Here is a 27,689-nt window from a genome sequence, read left to right as displayed (position 1 = left end):
GGCGGTCTGCATCCTTAGATGATAATTTCACTCATTAAATTAATACAGTTAAATCGATACCCAACCAGTATGAATTTATGGGTATTTCGTTTTTGCAATTACATTAGGCCTAGCACAGGACAAATGAATACAGAGAAATGACGGGTAGTCTATGTCTCGGGCTCGGGCAAGATACTGTCGCGCCCGTCCTGTCACTACGACACAAACACTACTTGCAATCCTTCTACAGCAATAAACAGCTATTTATTAGAACGGGATTGTAACTTAATCCTCGTTCTTTATAAATATCATGCGTCACGTTCTCGCAAAACTTCAAGAAGTGACTACAGGTCTTCAGAGAGCTGATCTATTCCTATTCTATTTTACCTACTATACAAAATTACTAATTAGGCTAAAATATTACAGGTCTCATTCCTCGGGTTGTAAAATCTGTCGTAGTTGTGATCATCGAGTACTTTATAGTCGTAATCCCTATAGTTGAGTAAGTCTTCGAGACGGTTCTTGCCGTTGAAGTCTCTTATTGTGGTTAGTACAGGGGCCACGCGAGTGATGCCGGCTTCGGCGGTGAGGTTGGCGAAGTATTGGTCCTGAAAAAAGGAAAAACTACAGTTTTAAATAAAATTTAATACGTCAATCGGGCTAATTTAATACTGTTTGTGTGATTGTGTTTGTGTAGTAGTTTGTGTGATTTGACGGTAATTATTGGATTGTTATGGTGTTTGGATGCTGGTGACGGGTATGAAGTGTTCATAGTGCCTGAATAGGGACAGTCATGAATATAGGTAGAGGTAGGTGTGGGTCCGCGAGCTAAGAGCTTTTTCATCTTGATGCAAACAGGACATTAGTAGTGGAGACATCGGTTCAACAAGGGTACCTATTTGGCTGATATGATGACAATAATGATGATGTAGGTACTCGTACTTTGGTTCGGTACGAATGTAAAAAAGTTCTCTCTAATCAGAGACTTACCTGCTGGTCGGCCAAGAAGTTGACATCCACGATCTTCTTGCCCCTGGTCTGCAGAGAATACACGTGTTGCAGCCAGGACTTGAGCATTGTCTCCTGTGAGGGCAGCTCGAATTTACCTGCTGCCAACGATGCTGCGTAATCCGCCTTTAATTAGAAATATTCGAATGTTAGTTGACGTCATAGGAATAGGAACAGGTTATTCTTGGCAGGAATAAGATATATTATATCCCATACTATTAGAAAAATGCGATCTTGAAAGTGTTTGTTTATCCTCCTACCCAGCAACAACCCCATTATACTCCACTTTTCTATTCTGATTATTTACAGATAAACGGTTGAAGTTACAAGAACATTGCCAATTGAAATAGTGCCAAGTTTGGTTCTATATTGCAGACTGGCTCAATTCTACTAGACTGATGTAATATAATATGTAATAGTGCAATACCGCGTACGTAAATCCCTGACGATATGATAGAATGCCCTTAAATATCAAAGAAGCCGTAATTAATCAAAGAAGTGTGACCTGAGCATCAATAGTCCGGGTGATGATTGGCTTAGGCAGCGCCAGCAGCACCATGCTGGTTCTCCGGATGTTCACCATGTGCTGGTAGACCGGCAGTACGAACTTGCTGGACACCGTCAACCCGCAGCTCTCGTGTAGAATTCTGAAGTCGAACTCGTATCCTGAAATGAACGTGGATTTATTCAACCAAAGAATATTTTTTACAAATTTTCTAACCTTACTCTGTAGATCTAAATATGTCTACTTTAATGTCCTAATGAAGATAAGAGGGGTCTGGGTTGGAACGTTGGAAGGTCAGATAGTAGTAGCTTTCGTAACCTAGTGCTTGTGTCAATCTTGCTATTACCTTACTAACCAGACCTCATCAGGCTCCCTAAGTCAGCCATGGCAAAATGCCGGGATAACGCTGGAACGATGATGATGATTCTTTGTATTCTCAGTGCTATTGACAGTCCAGAGAGACAGTAAAGTTATCCGCTAGAATGCCAGAGCAATACCTACGTCTACAACTTTCTCGGCCTGGCAGAGAGATGCCACCGTCTCGCGCACGGCTGACGCGGCATCTGCACGGCAGCAGGACCGTAATTACTACCTATAGTAGTCTGCAAGCTGAATTTGGATTATGAAATTATATTTGTGAGCATGGAGCCATTAGGGAATAGGAGATCAGGATGAACAAGGTTTAAGGAAAATAATCTTGTAAGTAAAAAAGGGATGTACCTATTACCTGTGCAAAGTATCACATCGTCAATCTCTTCAAAGCTGTCATCCTCGAACACTACACCATTTCTCGTGAACATCTTCACATCAGGTTTTTTTACATAATTGGCCCCGAAATACGGCGGGTTGTACTTCAAATGGTGGCTGTGAACCAACCGAGCGCTCTGATTGGTCAAATGCGTAGCTAAGTCCAGACCTGAAGGGCCGGCGCCAATCAGGAGGATTCGATGGTTTCTGAATGGCTCGGGGTCTTTGTACTTTTGAACGTGGATTACTTTGCCTGTGAAGAAAAATTGTAGATTAAACAATTGAAAGTTTAGCATTTGAATCTAAGTAGTATACTTTTAGTGATAGTGTCTAATTTACTTTTAGTGATCACTAGTCATTTACTAATTTATCCTTCTCATTAGCGACAACGACGTTTATACCTCAGTGCAGAAATCCCTTAGGTATGTGTCAGTCACTCACAACCTATAGAAGATTAATGAAACAACAGAACTGGGGGCTAGCCAAAACGACAACCGTTGTTAGAAAACGCCAATCAACTTAATGTATGGAAATAGCCACGTAACGTGTATGGAAGAAGCATCTGTCAACCGGGTACATTTTTGCTGTATGTTTCTCTGTGTTTCACTTTTTCATAATTTTAGTACCCCCCATTTCGTGTTAGAAGATATGCAAAGAGGGCAAAGTCGTCTGGCGATGTCAGTTAGCGTGCCTCCCTGAAAAAGCTGCGTAGAAAAAAAACCTGCCAAGTGCGAGTCGGACCCGTTCCGTACCATTAAAAAACGGCATAAAATCACATTTGTTGTATGGGTATACTTAAATATGTTTATGAAATTAAATGTTTTTTTTTATATTTGAGTTGATTGAATGAAAGGTAAATTGCGGTTTACGATTTATGACGTATTAAAAAAACTACTTACTAGATCTCGTTCAAACCAATTTTCGGTGGAAGTTTGTATGGTAATGTACATCATATATTTTTTTAGTTTTATCATTCTCTTAGGGGGGGGGGGGGGCACACATTTTACCACTTTGGAAGTGTCTCGCGCAAACTATTCAGTTAAGAAAAAAAATATATTAGAAACCTCAATATCATTTTTGAAGACCTATATAGCCTTAGATACCCCACGTATCCGTATAGTATACGTATACGTATGGGTTTGATGAAAAAAAAAATTGTGTTTCAGTTCTAAGTATGGGGAACCCCCAAATTTTTTTTTTTTTTGTGTGAAAATCTTAATGCGGTTCACAGAATACATCTACTTACCAAGTTTCAACAGTATCGTTCTTATAGTTTCGGAAAAATGTGGCTGTGACATACGGACGGACAGACAGACATGACGAATCCATAAGGGTTCCGTTTTTTGCCATTTCCGTTATTTACAATATTACAATTGTGTCTGAATATTGACTATATCTAATACTTAATCTAACATGCGTCCATTTAGAGTTTTGAATGATTCACGGTTAGTTTCACTAGACTTACATTGACCGGGATATAGACCGTATCCCATCCGTATATCGGGAGCTCATAAATAATACAAAAGGTAATCACGGTCTATATCCCGGTCAATGTAAGTCTATGCGTCAATTTAACTACGTTAAAAAGAGATTGCAATCAATATCCCAAATATTGTCACCTTTAAAGGCATCTTGGCCCTCAAACTTAGGTATTTTCGGCTTGCCCAGATGTCCGGTGGCGAGGATCACGAAATCGCACGTCGCCGTTGCGTTATCTTTGGTGTCTGTCTTCGTGTATGAGATCTCCCATTGGTTACCCGCCCATTTCACTGACGTCACTAAAGAGCGGAACTGAAAATAGATTTTTATAATTATTATTTAGATTTAGTTCATCATACATAATATTATAACGATTTCAATTAGATTCACTGTAAGAATCTTATTGAAAATAGTATTAAAAAGTTAACTTCCAGGTCCATAGATCTAGGCCCAGCGCGCACAAGTTGTTTGCAGAAATCGCGAAGCGTCTGGTTGACGTAACTGGTGACCGAAGAGCTGGTGGCTTCCTCGCACAACGTATCAGCATTGCGATACAGCGAGGAAATGCCGCCAATATCCTTGGTACCTACAACTAGGCCTCAAGGGCCTATTTTAGATTTAAGCTAGTTATTAATTTCGTTTAGTAATACTACTGTACATCTGGTTGTGTATATCTTGTACGTATTAAAAATAAGTTAGATGAGAGAAATATTCTTATAGGTACGTATATATATGAGTTACGATAGCTGTGAAGTGTAGATTCCAAGATTCTTATTACTTTACCATTAAGAATTTATAACGTTGGTGGGAAAACCGCAGCTCGCGAGCCGCATGAGGCTCGCTGGACCTGCAATTCGGCTCTTCAAGACAATATAAAAACCGGCCAAGTGCGAGTCGGACTCGCGCACGAAGGGTTCCGTACCATTACGGAAAAAAACAGCAAAAAAATCACGTTTGTTGTATGGGAGCCCCATTTAAATATTTATACTATTATGTTTTTAGTATTTGTTGTTATAGCGGCAACAGAAATACATCATCTGTGAAAATTACAACAGCCTGGTGACAGACAGACAGACAGACGGACAGCGGAGTCTTAGTAATAGGGTCCCGCTTTTACCCTTTGGGTACGGAACCCTAAAAATTAACACTTAGATGAGTTCTAGTCAAATTAACTTTTGTGATGCTTTGACATTCCTAAAATGCTAAAAGTGTTGATTTTTTCCTGTAGTTGGCTGTTCTCTTTAATAAGTTTGTCGACCACTGAGCCCCTGGCCTAGGTGACCAGCTGAAAAGACATTGCTGAAAAGATACGAGTAGGTGTTGATTACGATAGAATAGAATATCATATTGTTTCTGTAGGGAACTAACTAAAATAAGTAACTGGCTTGACTGTTTATATTTTTATATATAAAGGAAGTTGCTTGTTTTTTATTTGTGTAAACCAAAACACAATACAACTGTATAAAATTTTACCTACAATATTTGTACAAAAAAAGTCCTATTCAAAAAACCAGCGTATAAGTTTTTTGTTGCAGGAAGTATGTCATACCTAACCGTAGCGTAGGAAAACACTGCATAGCAATAAACTGGTTTCCTTTACTTGCCTTTACGAACAAGAGTAATGTGATTAACTAGAATCATAGCAATTACGTCTTTGTATCGATCGTTATTTACAACGATTTTATGCCATAAACAGGATCTATTGTGAGATGACGACCCAACACAACTCACATTAAGTCACGACAAGAAAAGATAGATGATATTATGTACAAAAATACCTACGTATACCTATCGTTACCCTTGTTATACCTATCTAGAATGATTTAGAATGTTAAAAATAAAAATGAATGAATGTATGAATAATCAGATTTTAGAGAATATAATTGACTCATCTTACTTTATTATTATAATATAATATATATCTTACTTTGATCTTATCGTTAATGGCTTCGCTCGCAAAAAAAGATATAGAAAACCTAGATGATCCTAATTTTAATTCGTCGGGAATCCCACCCAACGTCATATGATGACTAAATCCTTAGAAGTTTTGACTAGGTAGTAACTTGTTTCTACTTTTTTGCACTACTTATCGCGTCTCAGAAATTTTTAGGTTTTTACGTACTTACCTCTATATGTTTTTCGAGGTCGAACTCTTTGGTGAAGTTCTTCAGGTACTTGTAGAAGCAGGGACCGCTGGGATACGTAGGCGTTGAGTCAGGGAAATACCAGTTGGCGAACTCCATGGTCTGCCGCGGTGTATTTGTCCTGGAACAACGTATTGACATTAATAACTTCGCTTAAGCACACGTGTAAAATGTCTGGTTATGTTAAAACATTGAAAACTGGATGGACTCGGCCGGTAGTTGGGACTTGAACCCGCAACAATAGGTACGTCGTACGTCTAATCGGGACTACGGTCGACCTACATATACAGGGTGTCCTTAGCCATTGGACAAAGCCGAAATGTACATATGCATTAGGGTATTTAGAATCAGTATACAAAGTATCATAACAACCGGTGTAGCGGTTACGAAGAAGTGAGAGTGAGTGGCCCGTTATTAATATATTTAATAAGTATGAAACCTTCTTTGACCTTATTGATTATCTTTTTTATTTATGACATTAATAAGATTCTGACTTTTGACAAGTGTCATAATTGCCGCACATTTTCGAACAAATTGTCAAAAACACTGCCAATTATTAATACAATATGTTTTTTTTGTTGTCGATCATTGGAATTAAAGCCTGACCAGGAATATATGATCACGCGCCATGTTGCGGAATTTCACTGAAACTATTTTTTTCATACTATACTGCACTGTCACCCTATACATGCGCAACAACAGCGCCCTCTTGACAATGATCATATATTACTGGTCAGGCTTTAATTTTTGTAAAAAAAATATTTTTTTATCTTTTGTTCTAAAACAAGGAGATCCGCTATCGCCGAAACTTTTCACCAGCACATTAGAACATGTCTTCCAGAAGCTTGCGCCGCGTTGGGGAGACAAGGGGTTGGTTGTCGGAGAGAAAAGGTTAACCAACCTTCGCTTCGCCGATGACATTGTCCTTTTTTCCTCAACGGCATCCGAGCTACATCATATGCTAGAAGACCTTAGCTACGCAAGCCTCGAGGTTGGACTGAAGATGAATATGTCAAAGACCAAAGTCATGACTAACAGCACAAAACGTAGGATTGAGGTAAACGGAGAACACATTGCATATGTCCATGAATACCTTTATTTGGGCCAAATAGTCTCTTTCCAGGCGCGACAAGAAAAAGAGGTCGACAGACGGACCGAGAACGCCTGGAAGAGCTATTGGTCCATGAAACACCTCATGAAGGGAGACCTACCTCTATCACTCAAACGTAGGCTCATGGACATGTGCATACTTCCAGTCCTCACCTACGGTGCTCAGACTTGGTCTTTGACGGAAGCTCAGAAGTCCAAACTCGGGGTTTGTCAGAGAGGTATGGAGCGCAGCATATTAGGTGTGAAACTCGGGGATCGCATCCGGAACACCACGCTGCGCTCTAAAACCCAAATAATAGATGTAGCTCGGAAAGCGGACAAGTTAAAGTGGGACTGGGCTGGTCATGTCTGCCGCATGCCGAATGACTTGTGGGCCAAAATAACCACAGAGTGGCTGCCCCATGAGTCAAACCGGGGATCCGGCAGACCTCGTCGGCGATGGCGGGATAACTTGGACTCCTTTTTGAGCGACTGGCCAGATGTAGCTCAAAACCGGGAGGAGTGGAAGAAGAGGGGGGAGGCCTTTGCCCAGCAGTGGGACACAATAGGCTCGTAATAATAATAATAATTGTTCTAAATTAAAAAATATTAACGTAAGATCATTTCTGAGAAGAAACTCTACGTAGGATTTCAGGGTTTGTCCAATGGCTGAGGTCACCCTGTATAAACTATATAAAAAAAGTACCAAACCACGATGGAATTCAATTGACATCAAAGTTTTCTATACATAAAGGAGAAAATCAAGTAAGTTGCATTCGAGTTCGTCTCAGCAATAATTAAAAAAAAATTACCTTTATGCAATTAAGTTTTAAATAAATATAACTAAAGTTCCAGGTATGTATTTATCCTCAAACATGAATTGAATCTATAAATTGTTACCAGTATTTGTATAATTAATTTATAAAATATGTTGACAGTAAGCAGGTTAGATTAAACTGACTGGACTAGTCCCCGTATTCTCGTTCCAACCGGTTGAATTACCTAACATCCGTGGTTTCTCCAGTAGGTAATGTACTTTACATTTGGTATTGTTAATGCGGGCTCATTTCTTGTTTAATGGACAGATACGAGGAAAACCGGCGAGAAGTTTAATCTTAAAACAGAGATATTTAAGTAGATCACCCAAATGTAGATCTTGTTACTGATCGCCATTTGTTGCATCCAAACATATCACAGACATTGGCATTATGTACACACTTACCCTTTATTATATTACAAAGTTTCCAAGTAATTTTGTAGCTTGCTGTACAAAATATCAAATATATACTTTACTTGAAACCGTGAAGGTTACTTTCACAGCGTACGCCAAAACACCAATGAGCGTTATTGGCGCTATGGGCAGACAAGTCACGATGCCTTTGATAGGTTTAGCGCTCAAAGAGGTAAGTACTAAATCATTATTTGTTGAGGATTTCATATCTTAAACTCCTGGTGCGCGGTATTTTTTAATTTACTAGCTTTACCTGAAATTTAAATTTAGTATATAAGTCGATAGTTCTGCCCGACATTAAAATATAAACTGATGTACGTTCTGCTAAAATTGCATGGACACATTATGAATGAATTCATTCTCTCTTACTGCAATTTTTTATAAAATTCGTGGAAGGAGTATGCGGAATCTATATCAAATATGTCTGTCACTTAAAATTATTGAGCAAGAAGCAGTTTGATCGGACTGCATGTGACGTAGGTAATTGATTATCGGTGACAAAAGCAAATATATGTGACTTTCCATCAGAGAAGGATCCGTATGCTTCGTGTGCAATAAATAAGGACCTGTTTATCTGAAATTTTGTTGGAATTTCAGATAAAAAGGACCTTATTGCACTTGAAGCATTAGGACTCTTCTGTATTGGAAAACCACATAATGTTCTGCAGAACTGCGTTTGGTTGCACTTGCCAAATATTTGTGATGCGGCTTTTACTTTGAAAATCCACACGACGAAGAAAGCTTCTATACGAGTGCAATTATTGTTTTTTTTTTCTGTAAAAGCATATATATATGTTGTATATGTCTGTTAACTTCAACCATTGAGCAAGAAGCGGTTTGGGTCTCTGACGTAATTGATTATGGGCGACAAAACAATTCTGCAGGCACTGCGCCTGGCTGCACTTGCCAAATATTTGTGATGTGCCTCAAATAATTAAATATTTGTGACGCGGCTCTATACTTTGAAGTTCCACACGCTGAAGAAACGATGGTTAAATTAAGACCTTGGTCTTGTCTGCTTTTATGTTTAAATGTTTTTCTTTCTGTAAAAGCAAACTACATGCGCCCTCTACATATATGATGTTATATATGCAGTATATGTCTGTTACCATAAGCCATTGAGCAAGAAGCGGTTCGGGTCTGACGTAATCGATTATCAGCGACAAAACAAATACACGTTCTGCAGGTACTGCGCCTGGCTGCACTTGCCAAATATTTGTGATGTGGCTCTAATAATTAAATATTTGGAATGCGGCTCTTTTTGAAGTTTATCCCGTAAGAAGAAACGATGGATGAATAGTAAGATCATAGTCTAGTCTCCTTCAATGTTTAATTGTTTTTTCTATCTCTTTTATTGAGCTACCTATCTATTCTATCACCAGGCACTTGCCGTTGCCGTATAGGTACGGGGTACGGGCTGCTCTATTTATTTTTCATTTACTCACTACGCCGCATTGTCAATATCTATATATGTATCTATGTATGATGACATACTATAACAACTTTTACTTAAAGATGAACTGTTAATGTTTACGGGCTATTTGAATTAAAGATTGTTGACTCCGAAGTAATATATTTGTATTAATATAAATAGTACATGTTTTCTTAGTTTTATTCGAGAATGGAGTGAGTGACGTCTGTCAGCTCATTCGTTTGTTCTTTCAACCATAGACAATAACCATTGACAATCTCAACACTCCTCCTCAAATTTAACTTTCAATTAAAAAATTAAATTTGCTGCATAGTACATACACATTTCGTACTAAGAACCTCTGAAATTAAAATTATAATTTAAGTTTATATGAATAAACTTAATTTGCTATTTAGTAAGCTTTTGCTAAAATAGCTTTAAATTAATGTTACAATTTAACTTTAAGATAATTAAAATAAAATTAATTATTTATTATACTGCTTACTAAAAGCATTTTAAAATATTATGACAATGATAATTGACACTTAAATGATGGTCAGGTAACATTACCATTAATTAATCTAACAATAGTAACAATAACATAAGATATTACCATTTACTAATTAATCTAATTGTCAAAGAAAATATCCATCAACTGTACTAAGTATCCGTTGATTGGACTATATTAGCATAAAAATTGGTTAACAAAGTAATTAAATTTTTCTTTACATAAACTTTTAGTCATTAAATCGGCTAAATTTTCATTTGAGTTTACATACTCTATGTTGATGATGTTCTTTTCCACAAGGTCTTTGAGGAAATGAGCCGTAATGTCAATATGCTTGGTTCGTTTTGAATTTTCATAACTTTTTGACATAGATATTGCTCCAATGTTATCAACGAATAGAGTAGCTTCACTACTAAGTCTTAGGTGTTCGCTTAAACCTTTAATGTTAACCATCTCTTGTGCTGTAGCTGCTGCTGAAATATATTCCGATTCGGCAGTGCTCAGGGCAACACAGGACTGCTTCTTGGAGAACCATGATATGGGGTTTGCTCCATGTAGGATGATGCCTCCGCTCACACTCTTTCTGTCATTCTTGTCTCCTGCCCAGTCTGCATCGGAGTATCCATATAGTTCGGCATCTGCAGTCTTTCTAAAGATCAATCCGCGGTCCTTGGTTTCTTTCAGATAGCGAATAACTCTCTTGCCAGCTTTCCAGAGTTGTTCATTCGGCTTGTCTAAATATCGACTAAGATAAGATACAACAAATGTCAAATCAGGTCTTGAGGTGACTGTTAAATATATAAGACTTCCAACTAGTTCTCGGTAGGGGACATCTGTTAACATTTCATCTTGAATCTGTATATTATAGTTTATTTCCATAGGTGTCTTCATTCCTTTGCAATCTTCCATGTTAAATTTCTTTAGAATTTTGTATATCATTGTAGTTTGTTTCAGAATTATACTGTCTTCTTTTCTGTTTACTTCCATTCCTAAAAATCTTTTAATTTCTCCTAAATCTTTTGCGTTAAATTCTTTTTTTAAAGCTTTTATTGTATCGTCTGTACGTTTTCCAATAATTAAGATATCATCTACGTAAATAAGCATCCAGGTGTCTTCTTTGTAGTACATACAGTAATCATATTCAGACCTTTTAAATCCAATAGTTTTCACAAATGTGTCTATCGTTTCATTCCAACATCGTGGTGATTCTGTTAATCCATATAATGCACGTTTCAATTTAAGTGCTCTATTTCTGTTCTTAGTTTCATAACCTTGAGGTATTTTGATGTATACGTCTGACTTTAGTTTACCATTTAAAAATGCTGTTGGTATGTCAAGTTGTGCAATTTTTAAGTCTTCTTGAATAGCTTTAGATAGAAACAATCTTACTGTTGAATGTCTCGCAACTGGTGAATAATTATTTTCAAATATGTTTTCTTTCTTTTGTTGAAATCCTCTTGCAACTAGTCTTGCTTTCTTTGTTCCTTCATCTTTTTCTTTAAAAATCCATTTAGTATCAATTGCTTTCTTTCCTTCTGGTAATTCTTTTTCTTCCCATGTTTCTAGCTTTTCTAATGCTTGTAGTTCTTTATTAATAGCTTCTTTCCATTCTGGTTGTCTTGCTGCTTCTTCATATGTGTCAGGTGCACTTGTACTTAGACAGATAACTATGTTCGTTTCAAAATCATTTGAATACGTAGGACGTTTGACTGCTCTCCCAGATCGGGTAGCTTGTTCTTGTCTTTCACCATTCATTACTTGGATTTCGCATGAATGCCTTCTTGTTTCTTCTATTTGTTGCGATTCATTTTCTTTGAGCGGTTCTGTTTCTTCTTCTCTGATTTCTTGTCTTACTTGTTCTTCTATATATTCTCTTACATTATTCTCTTCTTTTTCTTCTTTATATAGTGTATCAGTTTCATCGAATGTTACATCTCGTGAAAGTATGATGGAATTATCTTCTGGATTCCATAATCTATAACCTACACTGTTATATCCAACCATTCTTGTTTCTTGACCTCGTTTACTTAGCTTGTCCTTTCTTGGAATAATTGTGGCCCATGCTTTACAGCCAAAAACTCGTAGTTTTGATAGATCCGTTTGACCATATCTCATGTAACAGGGTGTCTCATAGTTTATTGCCCATGACGGAGACCTGTTAAGTTGATAAGCTGCACACTGAATTGCTTCACACCATAGAGATTTGGGCAGCTTAGTTTCTGCAAATAAAGTTCTTGTTTTGTCACACAGTGTACGATTTAGACGTTCTGCGCAACCTGATTCTTGAGGTGTGTAAGGTACAGTATATTGAAGGTTAATCCCTTTTCTTCTACAAAAGTCTTTTACTTTGTTTGCGGTGTATTCTCCACCATTATCAGTACGAATTCTTCTTACTTTATTACCTGTTTCATTTTCTATTCTCAATATATAGTTGATGAGCTTCTCTGATGCTTCTGATTTGTAAACTAGTGGGTATACCACACAGAAATGAGAATAATCATCAAGTATAGTCATGAAGTATTTTTCACCGTTTAGTCCACAGTCCTTGACTGGTCCTGCGATGTCTGAGTGTAGCATCTCAGCGACATAGGTTGACTTCGGTCTTGGAGTTTGTTTGAAAGGTGCTCTGGTTGCTTTACCTTCTAAGCAGGGGCTGCAAATTTTATTAGACATTGGTAAATTCATAATACCTAGAGATTTTCTATTCAGATGACCAAGACGCTTATGCCAAAGAACATCACCAAGATCATTGACTTTACTAATATTACAACTTTCTTTACATATGTTTGCACGTAACTTGTAAAGTTTGCCTTCTAGTATGCCTGCAATAAATGCATTATTTCCTTTAATAGTTACTCTATGTTTATTAAACATAATACTATATCCTGCCTCAGCTATCTTTTTGACTGACAGTAAATTGTATGAAATATTTTCGACAATCAATGCTTCTATATTTATTTTACGTTTTTCATTATATATTATTTTAAATTTTCCTACTTTATTAGTTAATATGTACTCACCGTTAGCAACTTGTATTCTCACAGTTTTTTTCTAATTTTCTGACGTTTGTCATTTCATATTCAAATTGGCTACTTACAATGTGCTGAGTACATCCAGAATCTATAATAAATGTTATATCATAGTCTCTGTCCTTTTCACTATTACCACTTAATGCAATTTCACTTGCGATGAAGCTTATATCTTCTTCTATCATATCTTCTTCTGTAGTCAACAATGCTCCTTGACTTTGGAATCTTCCATTTCCTCTGTAAAGTCCTCGTCCACGGCGACTTTGCCCAAAGAATCGTCCTGGTGGGCGGGATGAGTGAGCTCCTCTATATTCTCCTCTTGAAGTCTGAGCTCCTCTATATTCTCCTCTTGAAGTCTCTTGTTCTTTCTTTGAATTTTCATATTTATCTTTGTTTTTGTATTGATGGAATCTTGAGCTAAATGCTGCTTCCGACTCTTGACTTGTGCCTTCCTCTTTAATTTTTGTTTCAGCATCCAGAAGTCTGGCTTTGACAAAATCAAAATTCAACTTTTTCTCAGATGCCATTGTTTCAATTGACGTAATGACGTGATCGTAATCCTTTGGTAATGACGATAATAGGTAGCATATTTTATCCTCTTCATCTACTGTAACATCTATAGCGCTTAGGTCGCTAATTATTGAGCTAAATTTGATTAGATGAGCCTGTAGAGGTTCATTACACTTCAATGTGATGAGTTTTCTTTTTAGATAAAATTTATTACATACGCTCTTTCTTTCAAATATATTTTGGAGAAATGTCATCATTTCATTTGCTGTTTCCCCACTTTTTATTATTTCTATATATTTATCAGATACTGATTGGGCTATGACGGATTTTGCTTTCGCGTCATCTTTTTTCTTATCGGTCGTATCCAATGCCTCTTTTTTTGTATTAAGCACGTACGACAGTTGTTTTTCTTCTAATATTAGTTTTAAACGGAATTTCCATGTACTGAAATTACTATTTTCGTTTAAAATTGGTAGATTGAAATGATTTGTTGACGAAATTGTTGTAGCGGTCGTCATATTTTTCTTTTGTTTTACTTCTTTTATTTTTCTTTCTTGTTATATTTTCTTATTTCATTTCCATGAATTTCCATGAATCGTTACCCGAAATACATCTTTGTATTTATTTTCTATCGATCTGCTACCATGTTAATGTTTACGGGCTATTTGAATTAAAGATTGTTGACTCCGAAGTAATATATTTGTATTAATATAAATAGTACATGTTTTCTTAGTTTTATTCGAGAATGGAGTGAGTGACGTCTGTCAGCTCATTCGTTTGTTCTTTCAACCATAGACAATAACCATTGACAATCTCAACATGAACTTCGATATCGCGAAAAATCATTCACACAGCCAATAGTCAGGATGACCCTGCTCATGTGGTCACTAAAGCTGTGATGCAACTGACCTTATTTTGGCCGGTTTGCGAGGTGCATCTCGTGAAAAAACTGGAAATTGCAGTGTCATGACCCAGTGAAGAACTATGCACCTTGCAGTCGATCGAAACTTAAAAACTTAAACTATTACATACTTACATAAAGCGTATATTCGTCAGGTGACAGACAAACTCACTAATTACTACCCCAAGTTCAGAGCCATATTAAACCGTACGGTAGTACCAAAACAAGATTCATTTTAGATTTTTTTTTGTAATTAGTGAGTTTTGATTGTCACGCTAACAATGACGACACATAAACAAGATATGCTTATTTTACTTAAATACAATTACTAAATAGGAGATGAAGATGTCGCGATGGATGTAGCGTTACCGTTACGCGATTAGATCGCATACGTAACGAACACATCCGTGGCAGCCTCGGAATCCGTGACGTAGCGGATAAGCTGCAGGAAAGTCGTCTCCGATGGTATGGTCATCTAAGCCGCAAACCCCTACGCTACGTAGGAAATAGATGCCTCGAACTCACTGTCCAAGGCCCTAGATCACGCGGCGGCGGTAGGCTTAAGAAGCGCTGGCTGAACGTCGTGATAGCGGACATGGAAGAGAACAATCTCACACCTGAGCATGCTGAAGACCGGGCAAAGTGAAGAAGATTGAGCAGGAAAGCGGACCCTGGCGCTAGGCCGGAAAAATGCTAGGTTGAAGAAGAAAAAGAAGAAGACAATTACTAGGTAAATAGGTAAAGCAAACACCGTTGCGCTTGATGCGTTTTATCAGCAGACAGAGATTTTTCTAGCCTAGACGTTTGGTCATGTTGTTAGTGCTTGACAAAATAAAAACATCTACAATCCTATTATCGGTAAGTACCCCTTCGACGTTAATCATTTTCCATATTTCTGCCATGCACCCATTACATCAGCGGAATTTAAAAAAAAAGTTATTCAATTTATGCGGATTTTTTCAAAAAGGCAAAGAAGTTTTACACCCGAAAATATGGAAAAAATTTGGCAGTTTAAGTACTTGAAAAATCATGTAAGAAAACCTACAGTCTGGCAAAAAAGAGTAGAAATTAAAAAGTGGCAACACTGTATTGCCGTCCCGTTTTTCTTAGATTGATTTGAAAGGGACGCACTACAGTGTTGCCACTTTTTAATTTCTACTCTTTTTTGCCAGACTGTATGTGATGGTTTTATTGGCGATCGCGATTTGAAAAGCAATTTTGGTTTATGTGTGTCATGTGAAGTATAGTGGGTAAAGTATTAATAAACTGATAGTTTATTTCTTCTTGATAATTTATTTCCAAACAGATCAGATTTGCTTATAACATGACCGTTATAAGATATCGATAAACTAAATCTCGGAAAGAAGTCACTAGCGTTGCCTCGTTCGTGCTAGAAAAATCTCTGTCTGTTTATCAGATGTTAGGTAACCAGTTTTATCCGCATCATTAAATTTTGTTTAAAAATAGATAGTATGTCATGTTCTTAGACTTCTTAGTCTTGCTTACCGCGGGGAACGATTCTAATTTAACAATTTATTAAGGTTTTGATACGACCTTGGCGATCGCTAACTCTCTCTCTCTCTCTCTCTCTCTCTCTCTCTCTCTCTCTCTCTCTCTCTTATGGTGTGCGTGAGATAAGATGTTGTTACATCATAGTATTCATAAGTACATGTAGACTACATGGTGTAGTAAATTGTTAAATTAAAATCGGCCTCACCGTGAAGTCGACGCCATATCAATGAAACAAACCAAGCTCAGTTGCTTGTAGGTAGGTCCCCGTGAACTCTGGCATCCTCCTCTAAATCGGTCTGCAACCTTTAGTTCCCGCTAATGCTAAATATATTGCGCCTAGTACAAAACGTTTATTGAAGTCAACGTCTATTGCCAAAGTCAATCAACCTCATTAGCTGGTACACTAACCCCGTAAAATCCGGAAGACCATCCTCTTACAAATCAGCCTGGAACCTCAAATGGCCGCCGAGGTTCCTCTGCAGCTCGAACACTGTATCTAAAGTTTACGCTATTATACTACAGCAAACTTACCTTAGTTGCTTATAGATCCCCGTGAACTCTGGCAGACCATCCTCCTCCAAATCAGTCTGGAACCTCCAGTTCCCGCCAAGGCTCCGTTGCGCCTCAAACACGGTGAAGTCCACGCCATACTGTTTTAGGTACCGCGCAGAAGCAAGCCCGCCGTAGCCGGCGCCAATCACGCACGTTCGTCGGGATGGCTGAAAAAATATTAACGGAATTATTTTAGGTTAAAATTATTTTTTACTCAAAACCTAGGAGATACCTCGGTTTTAAATTTTATACATCATCAATAATACGGGTCATGTAACATTATAAATATTATAATAATGATTATGACTTAGATAAGTATAAGTTACTCTGCACACAAAACTAGAGGCTTGTGTGCTGTTTTTTAGAATATTACATTTTTTGTCGATTTAAAATTAAACCTCATCCTTCCTGCATCCTTTCCGATCGTACAAAATGAAACAATAGCTATTTATGCAACAAGTGCGGAAATCATATTTACGCACGTGTATCATACAATGTTTTACTATGCATTGTGCGAGTCAATAAAAAAAAAACATATCATGGCAAATAAGTTTAATTATTAAAAGGAGTGTTTTAAATCGACACGAGTTGCTAATTACCTATTCGCACGTGTATCGTACAACATTTTACAGTACATATGGCCCTTTAAACTTTCGACATATGCACGAAAAGTCCTCTTTTCCGCACTAGTGCGAGAAAGTAGCACCACATGTACTGTAAAAAAAATTGAAAGAAAAGCACTAGTGCGGAAAAGTAGTACTTTCTGCATGATATGGCTCCGTAGGAAACGCACTTTTCGAGCACATGCATTGTAAAACTAATATAAGTAGTAAATTCCCGTTGTAATTAGAACACTCCTGAGCAATAAAGACAGGTAACCTTACATGGAGAATATATATATTAGTGACTGTGAAGGTTTACATGGATAATATTAATATTTCCGGAGATTGACAACCACAACACCCGTAGCTGTAGATAATCATCGAACGCCGGACAACATAAATAGTAAAACACTTTATATTCTATTGACACGAGTGGTTGATAATAAATATTTATTAGCCAAGCTTTGCTAACACGTGCTTTGACAACCGCATCACACCTAGTGAGGTAATTTATACGAAAGTGTAAGTTTACCTCTCGTTAGTAAATCAGTGAAAGGGATTCAGATAGGTTCAGGTTGACCAATGACTTATATAATTAATTAAAGTGGGAGGATATTTGTGTTGGCTAAAAAATATATTATAATATTCCTTTATTTATCTTGGGTCTTAGGTTAGGGTTTTACAATGTGAGTATAAAAGTACAATATGCTGACTTTACGATGCCTGTATTCGAGTCGGCTAAAAATCTTCCGTCGCTTCTACTATCCTGACTGCAAACCTTACACTCCAGTCCTATATACTGGGTGCTCCGGTGTCTCGGCCGCGCCGTGTCTAAAATTACCGCCTTCTACATCTGACCCTTGATCCAACCACCCAGCGAATCTCTAAGTGTTGGTCGAGACTGCGCTATAAGACCGTTCACTGACACGACTATAGGAACAATGATCGTCAAATCAACATCCCACATTGCGGTTAACTCGTGAACCAAGTCTAAGTATAGTACTTGCTGGACTTGTCCTTCTCGGCTTTCACGAGATTCACATCATGGGGGATAGTATTGGTGACGTTGACGAGCACGGCCCGGCGCTGCGTTCGATCTATCAGCACGATATCAGGCTTATTGGCTACAATAGTCCGTCAGTCATGATAGACCGACCCAATAGAGCGTGGCCCGACCATTTTCGAGAACTGGCGCAGGTGAGTACTTGTAGTACTGTACTTCGCGGACCACGAGGCCGTATAGGAGAGCAAGCTGCTGGTGAATAATTCTGGCTACGAGATTATGTCTGTGCAAGTACTCGCTGTTAGGAAGATGAGAACAACCCAAGATAATATGCCTAAGTGACTCTCCGGCAAATGTCGACCGTACCGTCCTACTCGTATATATTTATATTATAAGTATAGTCAGTAATTAATGACATCTTGATGACTTCCAAACCGGCTATATATATATAGCTAGAGCCGGTTCCGAAAACTGAACACCGAATTATTTTATCATGAATTTGACATTGAATGTTTGTAAGTTTTAGTTTTTGGCATTTCTTTGGAAGTCATCAAGATGTCATTAATTACTGACTAATGGTCGAACACGGCAAAAGTGGGGCACACAAAAATTAATATTAAATAATATTTACAATAAATAAATACATGAAGTTTACTGCATTTAATGACAAATTTAACGGACTTTAAAATAACAGTTCTTATTTTAAATATTATTTACACAGTAACCCATACTCCTAACTTTTCTACGCACACGGCTCATAAGACTTTGCACCATCTCATTAGGACACCGTTTAGTCGCCCAGGTCCATATTTTTTCAAGCTCAGGGACCGATTTTACTTGACCGCCTTTCTTTTTTAAGATTCCTTTCATAATACTCCAGTACTCTTCAACGGGCCGGAGTTCTGGACTATTTGGCGGGTTGCATGTTTTGGGTACTACCACGATGCCGTTTGCTTTGTACCATTCCATCACTGGTTTTGCGTAATGGCAACTGGCTAAATCTGGCCAAAACAGCGGCGGTGAGTCGTGCTTTCTTATGAAAGGCAGCAAACGTTTCTGCAAACACTCTTTTTGATAAATATCGCCGTTTATGGTCCCGGTGGTAATGAACGAGCGACTTTTTTTTCCGCAGCTGCATATTGCCTGCCAGAGAAGGAATTTTTTGGGGAATTTAGACCGTTTTTTTAATTTACATTCTTCAGGAGCATCTGTTCGACTTGTGCTAGTATAGAACTCTTGCCCAGGAATTTGTTTAAAGTCCGCTTTTATGTATGTTTCATCGTCCATGACTACACACTTAAATTTCGTAATAAAATTTTCATAGAGATTTCGTGACCGTTTTTTAGCAGACAAGTTCTGTTTTGAGTCTCGATCTGGTGCGGCCTGGGCTTTAAAACTTCTAAGCCCTGCCCTACGTTTTACTTTTTGAACGTAGGACTGAGACATTTTAACTTTCTTGGCAACATCACGAGATGAGATTTTTGGATTTGAGGCAAAATTCCTTAAAACACTCTTCCTTTTTTTTATTCTTGATTCCCTGTAACCCACCACTTCCTGGCTTGCGATCTATTGTGAGGCGTTCACGAAACTGTTTTAATACGCGACAAACCGTAGATTGAGGAAATTTCAGTCTTTTCGCGATGTCTCTGTAGCTGAGCATTGAATTTTCTACATATTCGTGCAAAATACGTTCACGTTGCTTATGTTGTTTGGTCGACATTTTGGCAACGAATAAATAAAATTAAAAAAAAACATTGACATATTGTAGGCCAGTTCCTTGTGATCAAATAGTTGCTTAAAAAGTTTATATACCTTTTTTTTTTTACAATAGTCAATCTTACATGCCCCACTTTTGCCGTGTTCGACCTTTATTTGATAACATTAAGGGAACGACTTATAATAAAATTAAACGGAAGTGAGTGAACTCTCGGTAAAGTTGCTTTTTTGAAATTTTTCGATCTAGATATTTTATTTAATATATCTGTTTCTATTGAACATTGTTTTATTATCTTTGAACCGATTTATTTAATTGCAATAGAAATCCGGTTAAGTACGAATATACACAGTTTAAACAAGTTTAATTGTTTAAGCAATTAATAACTACCTACAGATATAGTAAATCAATTAAGGTCAAGGGGTCAAGGGGTATATTTCTTTATTTCATACACATACCTAATTGAAATTATTGTTTACAAATTAGTCCGCAACATTAATCGTCACAGAGGCAAAATTAGTTCACAGAATCCATCAATAACCATGATATATTAATGATTCTATGTATAGATAATAAAAAAAATCTCAGAAATCCTTCTACCTCAAAGTATGAATTCTCAGTGATGAAATGAAATAATATTGCGACACAAAATGACAAAACATGACGTTTAATTTAACACCCCGTCCGCCGTAAAACAACATGTTTCTTCACACTAATTAATTAATTCCCGCTCAAGTGCGGATACTAATGCCTTAATCGATTAATTTACTTTTTAACAATGCATGTTGGCCATTAACGACCGTGTCATGGACAAGTAATTATGTAGTGTGGACATTTTGGGGATCTCCAAAAATGATGTGTCGGGTTGTTGATTATAAAAAAGATAAAAATTAAGTAGGCACATACATAGGTATAATTACGGTAGGTAATAGTACCTACCGTAATTTTCCTCAACATTGCCTACCATGAAATAAAACTATGAAAACGGATTATATCGCGTATATTTAATTTATACTACATCCCCCGCCCCGCACCCACTCGCACACAGACACCCGCACCCGTTGACCACGAACGCTGTAAAGGGTTCGAAACGTCGGGATGTATTATAAATTCAATATACGCGATATAATCCGTTTTCATAATTTTATTTCATGATTAACTATCGCGGTAACCGAAGACAATATTATTGCCTACCATGTCCTACATTGCCTGGCTTAGAATACCGATAATTCTTTACAAAACAGCTGTCTATGTATATTTTCTATTTACTAATAATCGCGACCATAATAATAATCGATCATAGGTTACTGGAATATCTTTATACAATATACTTAACTTAATAACCTACATATTATTAACTTATAAGTGATATAGGTTTCACAACATTTTCAAACCCAGTTGGGCATATTTCCTGTTTCGTGGATGCGTTTTGGCCTCGAAAAATAGCAATTAAGGTCACGTGTCGCGCATCAGGTCATACGCTACCCTTGACTGCATTATGTGTCGTCTAGAGGAAAAATCATGATCATGTCCACTGGCTAAATTAAAAAGCATATGCGACAAAAGTAGACCTAAAACATAGGAATCAATTACATTAGAAGTCTAATGCAGTGGTCTTCAAAATACGGCCTGCGGGTATGTTGCGCTCTGCGAAAAAAGCCAAATTTCATACTATCCGACGTTCGAAAAAGGTCTCGTTGTGCTGGCTGACTGTGTGTTAAGTAAATAGAAAGCCGTGATGCAAAGACAGGGTAGATGTCCGTAGAGTAAAGTGGCCATCAGTGGCGGATTTGCCTTAAGGCCCAGTAGGCCCGGGCCCAGAGCGGCCAGATATTAGGGACGGCAGCCTATATGTGGTATTAGAGTTTTGAATGATTCACGGTTAGTTTCACTAGACTTATATTGACCGGGATATAGACCGTGATTACCTTTTGTATTATCTGTGAGCTCCCGATATTTCGACGCAGTTACATGCATCATGTTCACGGGTGACTGAAGATAGCGGGTGGGTGTCAAAGTTGTGTGGACAGCGCTCTGTCTACCCTCATTCTTGCGCGTCGGCTGCGTTCACTTTCAACGTTACCAACGGTCGCATTCACACTTGTTGGTCCGGTCGCGTTCACAATCGTTGGTCTGTCCAAACACTGTGGTAGTTCGTACATTGGGCAGACCATACGCACTATTGCCTGCAGAATTAAAGAACACATTGCTGCGGTCAAGAACAATGACGTTCGCAAGTCAGCTATTGCTCAGCATCTCCTTGAGTCGGGTACAAATCACTGGATCAAGTTGCATAGTCCCAAGGTCATTTCGACAGAACGCCACTATATACCAAGATTGGTAAGAGAAGCCGTTGAAATTCACAAATACAAAAATTTCAATCGTGAAGATGGGTTTAAACTGTCAAATGTGTGGAATCCTGTGATTTGTTTGTGGAAAAACCAGTGATATCCGAATCAAACACGCGTAGTGACACCGTGAGTGTAGTGTGTTTGGACAGACCAACGATTGTGAACGCGACCGGACCAACAAGTGTGAATGCGACCGTTAGTAACGTTGAAAGTGAACGCAGCCGACGCGCAAGAATGAGGGTAGACAGAGCGCTGTCTACACAACTTTGACACCCACCCGCTATCTTCAGTCACCCGTGAACATGATGCATGTAACTGCGTCGAAATATCGGGAGCTCACAGATAATACAAAAGGTAATCACGGTCTATATCCCGGTCAATATAAGTCTATATGTGGTATTTTCTATAAAAAGGGACCTTATTGTCGATGGCGCTTACGCCATTATAAACTATGCTCCGGTATAAATACAATGCCGCGCGACGCTATGCGGCGTAAGCGCCATCGACAATAAGGTCCCTTTTCATAGAAAATGCCCCATATGATGGGTGCTGACAAAGGCCGGCAATAGTATAGTTACTACAGGGCCAGGGCCTAGGGCGGCCAACAATGCAAGTCCGCCACCGAAGGTGCCATGTACTTGTACTTGTCTATAATTACGTACCCGTAATACCTTACGTTGCTGTACCTCATCGTACCTTAACTTCTTACGATACGACGCATGACATTTGCAATGACAAAGGCTTACACGGACTCTAGGTATGTACACATTACCTAGTTTAGTCGTGAAATGCAAATATCTCGGAAACAAGAAACAAATCACTGCAGTCCGCAAGGCTAACAACTCTGCAGATGCAGAACTAGGTTTAAATAATATGTATATTTAGGCCTAGTCTCAGATGAAAGTATTATAAATACCAAAATTGTAGGTATTTAAAACATGACGGACATGAATATTTAACAATTTATGTATACTGCCCTGGGTTTTACTTAAAACTGCACAGTACTTAGGTATTTAGGTATAGGTATATATCTACTAACTACTACTACTAACATAGGGGTATAGGTATAGTAATTTTTGAATATGACGATGACAATTACTACAAATAAAATATATTCTATTCTACTTCCCGTACATCCGTATTAAATACGTACATAGGTATTCTAGATCTCTGCTTTATTAGCTCTGGTACATTATTTAAGCACGCGAATGAGTTTCGAATTATAAATTACGAACACGTAATAATAAGCACCTAAAAACTCAATATTGGCATAGGTACATCAGTAAAGCGAATAACTGTATTCGTTTATTATGTATCTTATTCTAAGCGAGTAACAAATATGTAAGTTTGAGTAGGATATCATAGTTGTAGAAGTTGGAGAAGTTGAAGGTGAAGAAGTTGAAGAACTTGAGGAAGTTTGAGAAGTTAAGTTGAAGAAGTTCAAGTTATTGAAGAGGTTGGAGAAGTTGAAGTTGAAGAAGTTGAAAAAGTAGAAGTTGGAGAAATTTAAGTTAAAGAATTTGAAAAAGTAGGAGAAGTTGAAGAAGTTGGCAGAGTCGAAGTTGAAGAAGTTGGAGAAGTCGAAGTTGAAGAAGTTTGTGAAGTTGAAGTTGGAGAAGTCAGAGCAGTTTATGTTTAAAAATACATAATACATACAAAAAATAGGATCGATTGGCATCAAAAAAAAGTTTACCAAAAATGGCATTTTTCTCGCACGATACGTATGTTTTTTTCCAAAATCTGTAAACGCCAATCTTCATTAATTCAAAATTGAGGGAAGGTCTTCTAAGACCATTTTCGCGTAGCAGCACGGGATCTGGTAGCTGCCCTTACTGACCCACTAAGAAAATCCACCCTGTATAAATATGGATTCCCCTACATGTGACTGTGCCGCACTGCCGCATAACATAAGGCAATAAAAAAACCGGCCAAGTGCGAGTCGCACCGAGGGTTCCGTACTTTTTAGTATTTGTTGTTATAGCGGCAACAGAAATACATCATCTGTGAAAATTCCCGTTTTTACCCTTTGGGTACGGAACCCTAAAAATCGAATCGTCCGTGACACACTGCATATGATTACTCAATAGTAGCTACATACCTACGAAAAATTACAGCAACGATTATCTAATATTACGTGATACGGTAATCATACAAGCGGATTTGAATTATTTATGCTGTTTCTGGCACATTGTGCACGATGATGATAATATAGTGCAATTTTCAATGAATACAATTACCGGAAAGTGTAGTATATTACTATACTTTCCGAAAAGTGTAGGAACACGGGGTTACACATAGAGCCTACAAAGGTTATATTTATTTTACCCTAACTAGCTCGGAAAGTTGTCTTTTATCCTTTTAAACAAGCGGATAAAAACGCATTTTATCCACTAGTGGGGAAAGTAATTTGACCTTGGATGGAGCGTGTTTAAGTAGCTTGACAGATAACAAAACGTAAAACGCTCATAATAATGGTTCGTTCGATATTAATTATCATTAAATAAATGGTTTGAGAAACTTATAAAAAATACCAAATTTAGCTTTATTTAATGACTTTATGACATAAACCTTAAAATTCCATAAGAAAAGTTTGTTTTTTAATAATGATGTTAAATATAATTCTGAACGCACAAGTTGAGTCGATGCAATTTCAAAACGCATCATTGACATTTCATACGCCAGATTTGTCATCATTGTCAACAAAAATTTTAATTAAAAACTTAAAAACTTTTTACTTTTTTACTCTTCTAAGACCATTTTCACGTAGCAGCACGGGATCCTTTAGCTGCCCTCACTGACCCACTAAGAAAATCCACCCTGTATATATGGATAAATGATTTTTTTATTTGTATTTATTATTTTTATATGATTTTGACCCTTGTTCTTTCACTGATATGTGTTAAAATTGTTAAATAACAAACGAAACCCTCAACGCCATCTAGCCGAAAATAGGCCAAAGGTGTAGGTGCCATCCGTTCGAGAATCAATTTTTCTTTGATTTTTCATGTTTTTTCCTTAGACTTTATTCATCTTATACGGAGTTACATAGATCTTTGATATTAGTGATGCATTGCGGCATTTGATCGATCAATTGAATTCTTTTTTATACTACGTCGGTGGCAAACAAGTATACGGCCCGCTTAATGGTAAGCAGTCACCGTAGCCTATGGACGCCTGCATCTCCAGAATTGTAACATGCGCGTTGCCGATTGTCGACCTTAACACTCCGCACCCTCGTTGAGCTCTGCCAACCTTACTCACCAGCAGCTGCGCGTCTACATAGTGTCTTTGTACCTCAGTAGTCGGCAATATATCAAAATCGCATGAAATTATCGATGACGTCTGTAGAGCCAAATAACAAAAGTATAAATGTAGAGAGCCGGTTGTAAAGTACTTCCCGTTTTACGTACATTTTCTGACTAAAGTGCGAGTACTTAATGTAACCTATTCAACATTCACCGTTCTCAGCCTATCAACGAGTCCTTGGACTTATTGTGAAGCTTGTTTACGTTAACTTAATCCTAGATGACATGTTTAAACTGAGTTTGTACAGAATTGAAAGCTTTCAGTCAACAAAAAAAACGGGGTGGTCATAGAGGGGCAGCACTATGGTGAATACGCATACGCATACCAGCGTAGCAAAACCGTCTCGTGTGATGCGGAAGGGTCCTGGATTTTCCCCAGGCTGCCATCCCCCCGCAGGTCCTACCGCTCTAATTACCCTAGTGTAATAGAGCCCAAGTCAGGTTCAAAAAAAAAGAATACGCATACGTACGGAATGTCCCACAGACGGATTTGGCCGCATTGACCTCACCTATCCTCTCGTAAATACTTGAATCGGTCTAAATGCTGTAAAAGTTTAACAACCCATACATTGTTGCCAATGGTCTTACTATGCAGTTTCCGCAGTATTGTACTCGTACACAAGCGACTCTACCGAAATGGGGAAAGTTAACAAAAACAAAAGACGATTGTTTTGTGTTAACATTAAATGCTGCATGTCTATCCGTATGTCACGACCAATTACCTATTGTTTAACGACGAAAGCATAAGGTAATTAGTTATTTACTTAACTTCTTGTCCACGTGTGCGTGTTTGTGTAGTTAATTATATAGTTACATTTTAATTGAGTGTTATAAAGAGACAGGTGGACAACTATATAAGTACTGCTGTTCTGTTAAGGCCTATACTGACCTTGCATTAAATCGCATGTGATTTTACCTACATACATACATTGACGGCTAAGTAGGTTCAAGGAATTCAATTGATCGATCAAAAGCTGCAATGTATCAAAAATTCCATGTGATTATCGGTACGGTGAGTAGAGGCCCTTAATTAAAAAAAAAATTAAAAACGTTTCTGCAAAGACACCAACAGTCAAATAAAAATATTAATGATTATGATTACCTACACCCTACCTGTTCTTTCGTAATATTTTTGGGCACCTTGAACGAAATTGCTACCCAGTTTAAGACTATAATATTATCGTCAAAAATTAATTAAGTCCCCAGCAAGCTCGGCCGAATTTTACCTTCCCATACAAACGGAGTATAGTTCTCGTTATAAAACTACTTGTCGGATTGTAATGAAACTTTGCACGAACAATAACATGAGGTATATCTAGTCCTGTAATTAGTTTATATAGCTCCAGTTTATAAAACAAACGAAATAGAGCAAAAACAAGTTTTGTATGAAAAATTTAAATGCGCTGTATTTTTTTAACTTTGGTATCTGAAGCTACATAAACTAATTACAAGACTAGATATACCATATCCTACTGTAAGTACAAAGTTTCAGAGCAATCTAGGTAGTAGTTTTAAAATGAGAGCGTAAGTACGTTTGTATGGAGAACCGATCTTGCTGGGGACTAGGGACTCTTTAACTTGTATAATCTTAATGATGAATATGTTTAACATAATGCATCTCTAAACAATGAATTCTCGCTTAAGTCTTGTAACTTGTTAGGACTATAGGTGCAAATTTTAATTTTATATTTTAATAAAATTTGATACCTAGTAGAAAATTGGCCACCATCGCTTAAAATATTAGTAAATAAATTAATAAAATATAAGCCATACAATTTCGCATATAACAAATAAGCATAATCTTTAACGTTATCAATCCCAAGGTTTTCATAAAAACACGTCATATTATTTTTTGCCATGCCAAATGAAATATCTCCTGAAATTGATCGTTAAATTTAAAAATTCAAACACGTACCACCGCAAGCCCATCCGTTGCTTCCAAAATCAAATTAACAAAACACAAAATAGTCACATGTAGCATCAAACTAGCCATTTCACTAAATAATTATTTGTTTAAACAATTTTTAATTTATAACTCATTTACGCGCATGCGTCGGCCCGGTGCGCGCGAGTCACAAACAAAAGACTGGTGTAGGTTGACTGACTACT

General features: G+C 37.5%; 1 protein-coding gene across 1 annotated transcript; it reads right to left on the bottom strand.

Moving 5' to 3' along the window:
• Positions 1-330: 330 nt before the first annotated feature.
• Positions 331-27,689, bottom strand: LOC134748614 (senecionine N-oxygenase-like). Its single transcript, XM_063683409.1, has 8 exons — positions 27,496-27,689; positions 16,585-16,772; positions 5,845-5,983; positions 3,859-4,030; positions 2,220-2,492; positions 1,493-1,653; positions 970-1,113; positions 331-587 (listed from the first exon to the last, which is right to left on the bottom strand). The coding sequence occupies exons 1-8, from the start codon at positions 27,571-27,573 to the stop codon at positions 387-389; spliced, it is 1,356 nt and encodes a 451-aa protein (XP_063539479.1). The 5' UTR covers positions 27,574-27,689; the 3' UTR covers positions 331-386.

Source organism: Cydia strobilella, chromosome 16 (assembly GCF_947568885.1).
Source record: "Cydia strobilella chromosome 16, ilCydStro3.1, whole genome shotgun sequence".
Lineage (NCBI taxonomy): Eukaryota > Metazoa > Arthropoda > Insecta > Lepidoptera > Tortricidae > Cydia > Cydia strobilella.
This window is presented reverse-complemented; position numbering and strand designations above follow the sequence as displayed.

Coding starts and splice junctions, on each gene's coding strand:
- LOC134748614 (XM_063683409.1), bottom strand. CDS start 27,573: ATGGCTAGTTTGATGCTACATGTGACTATTTTGTGTTTTGTTAATTTG. Junction 5,984..16,584: donor GGGATCTATAAGCAACTAAG/GTAAGTTTGCTG, acceptor ACGTTGTTCCAG/GACAAATACACCGCGGCAGA. Junction 4,031..5,844: donor ACCTCGAAAAACATATAGAG/GTAAGTACGTAA, acceptor ATCTATTTTCAG/TTCCGCTCTTTAGTGACGTC.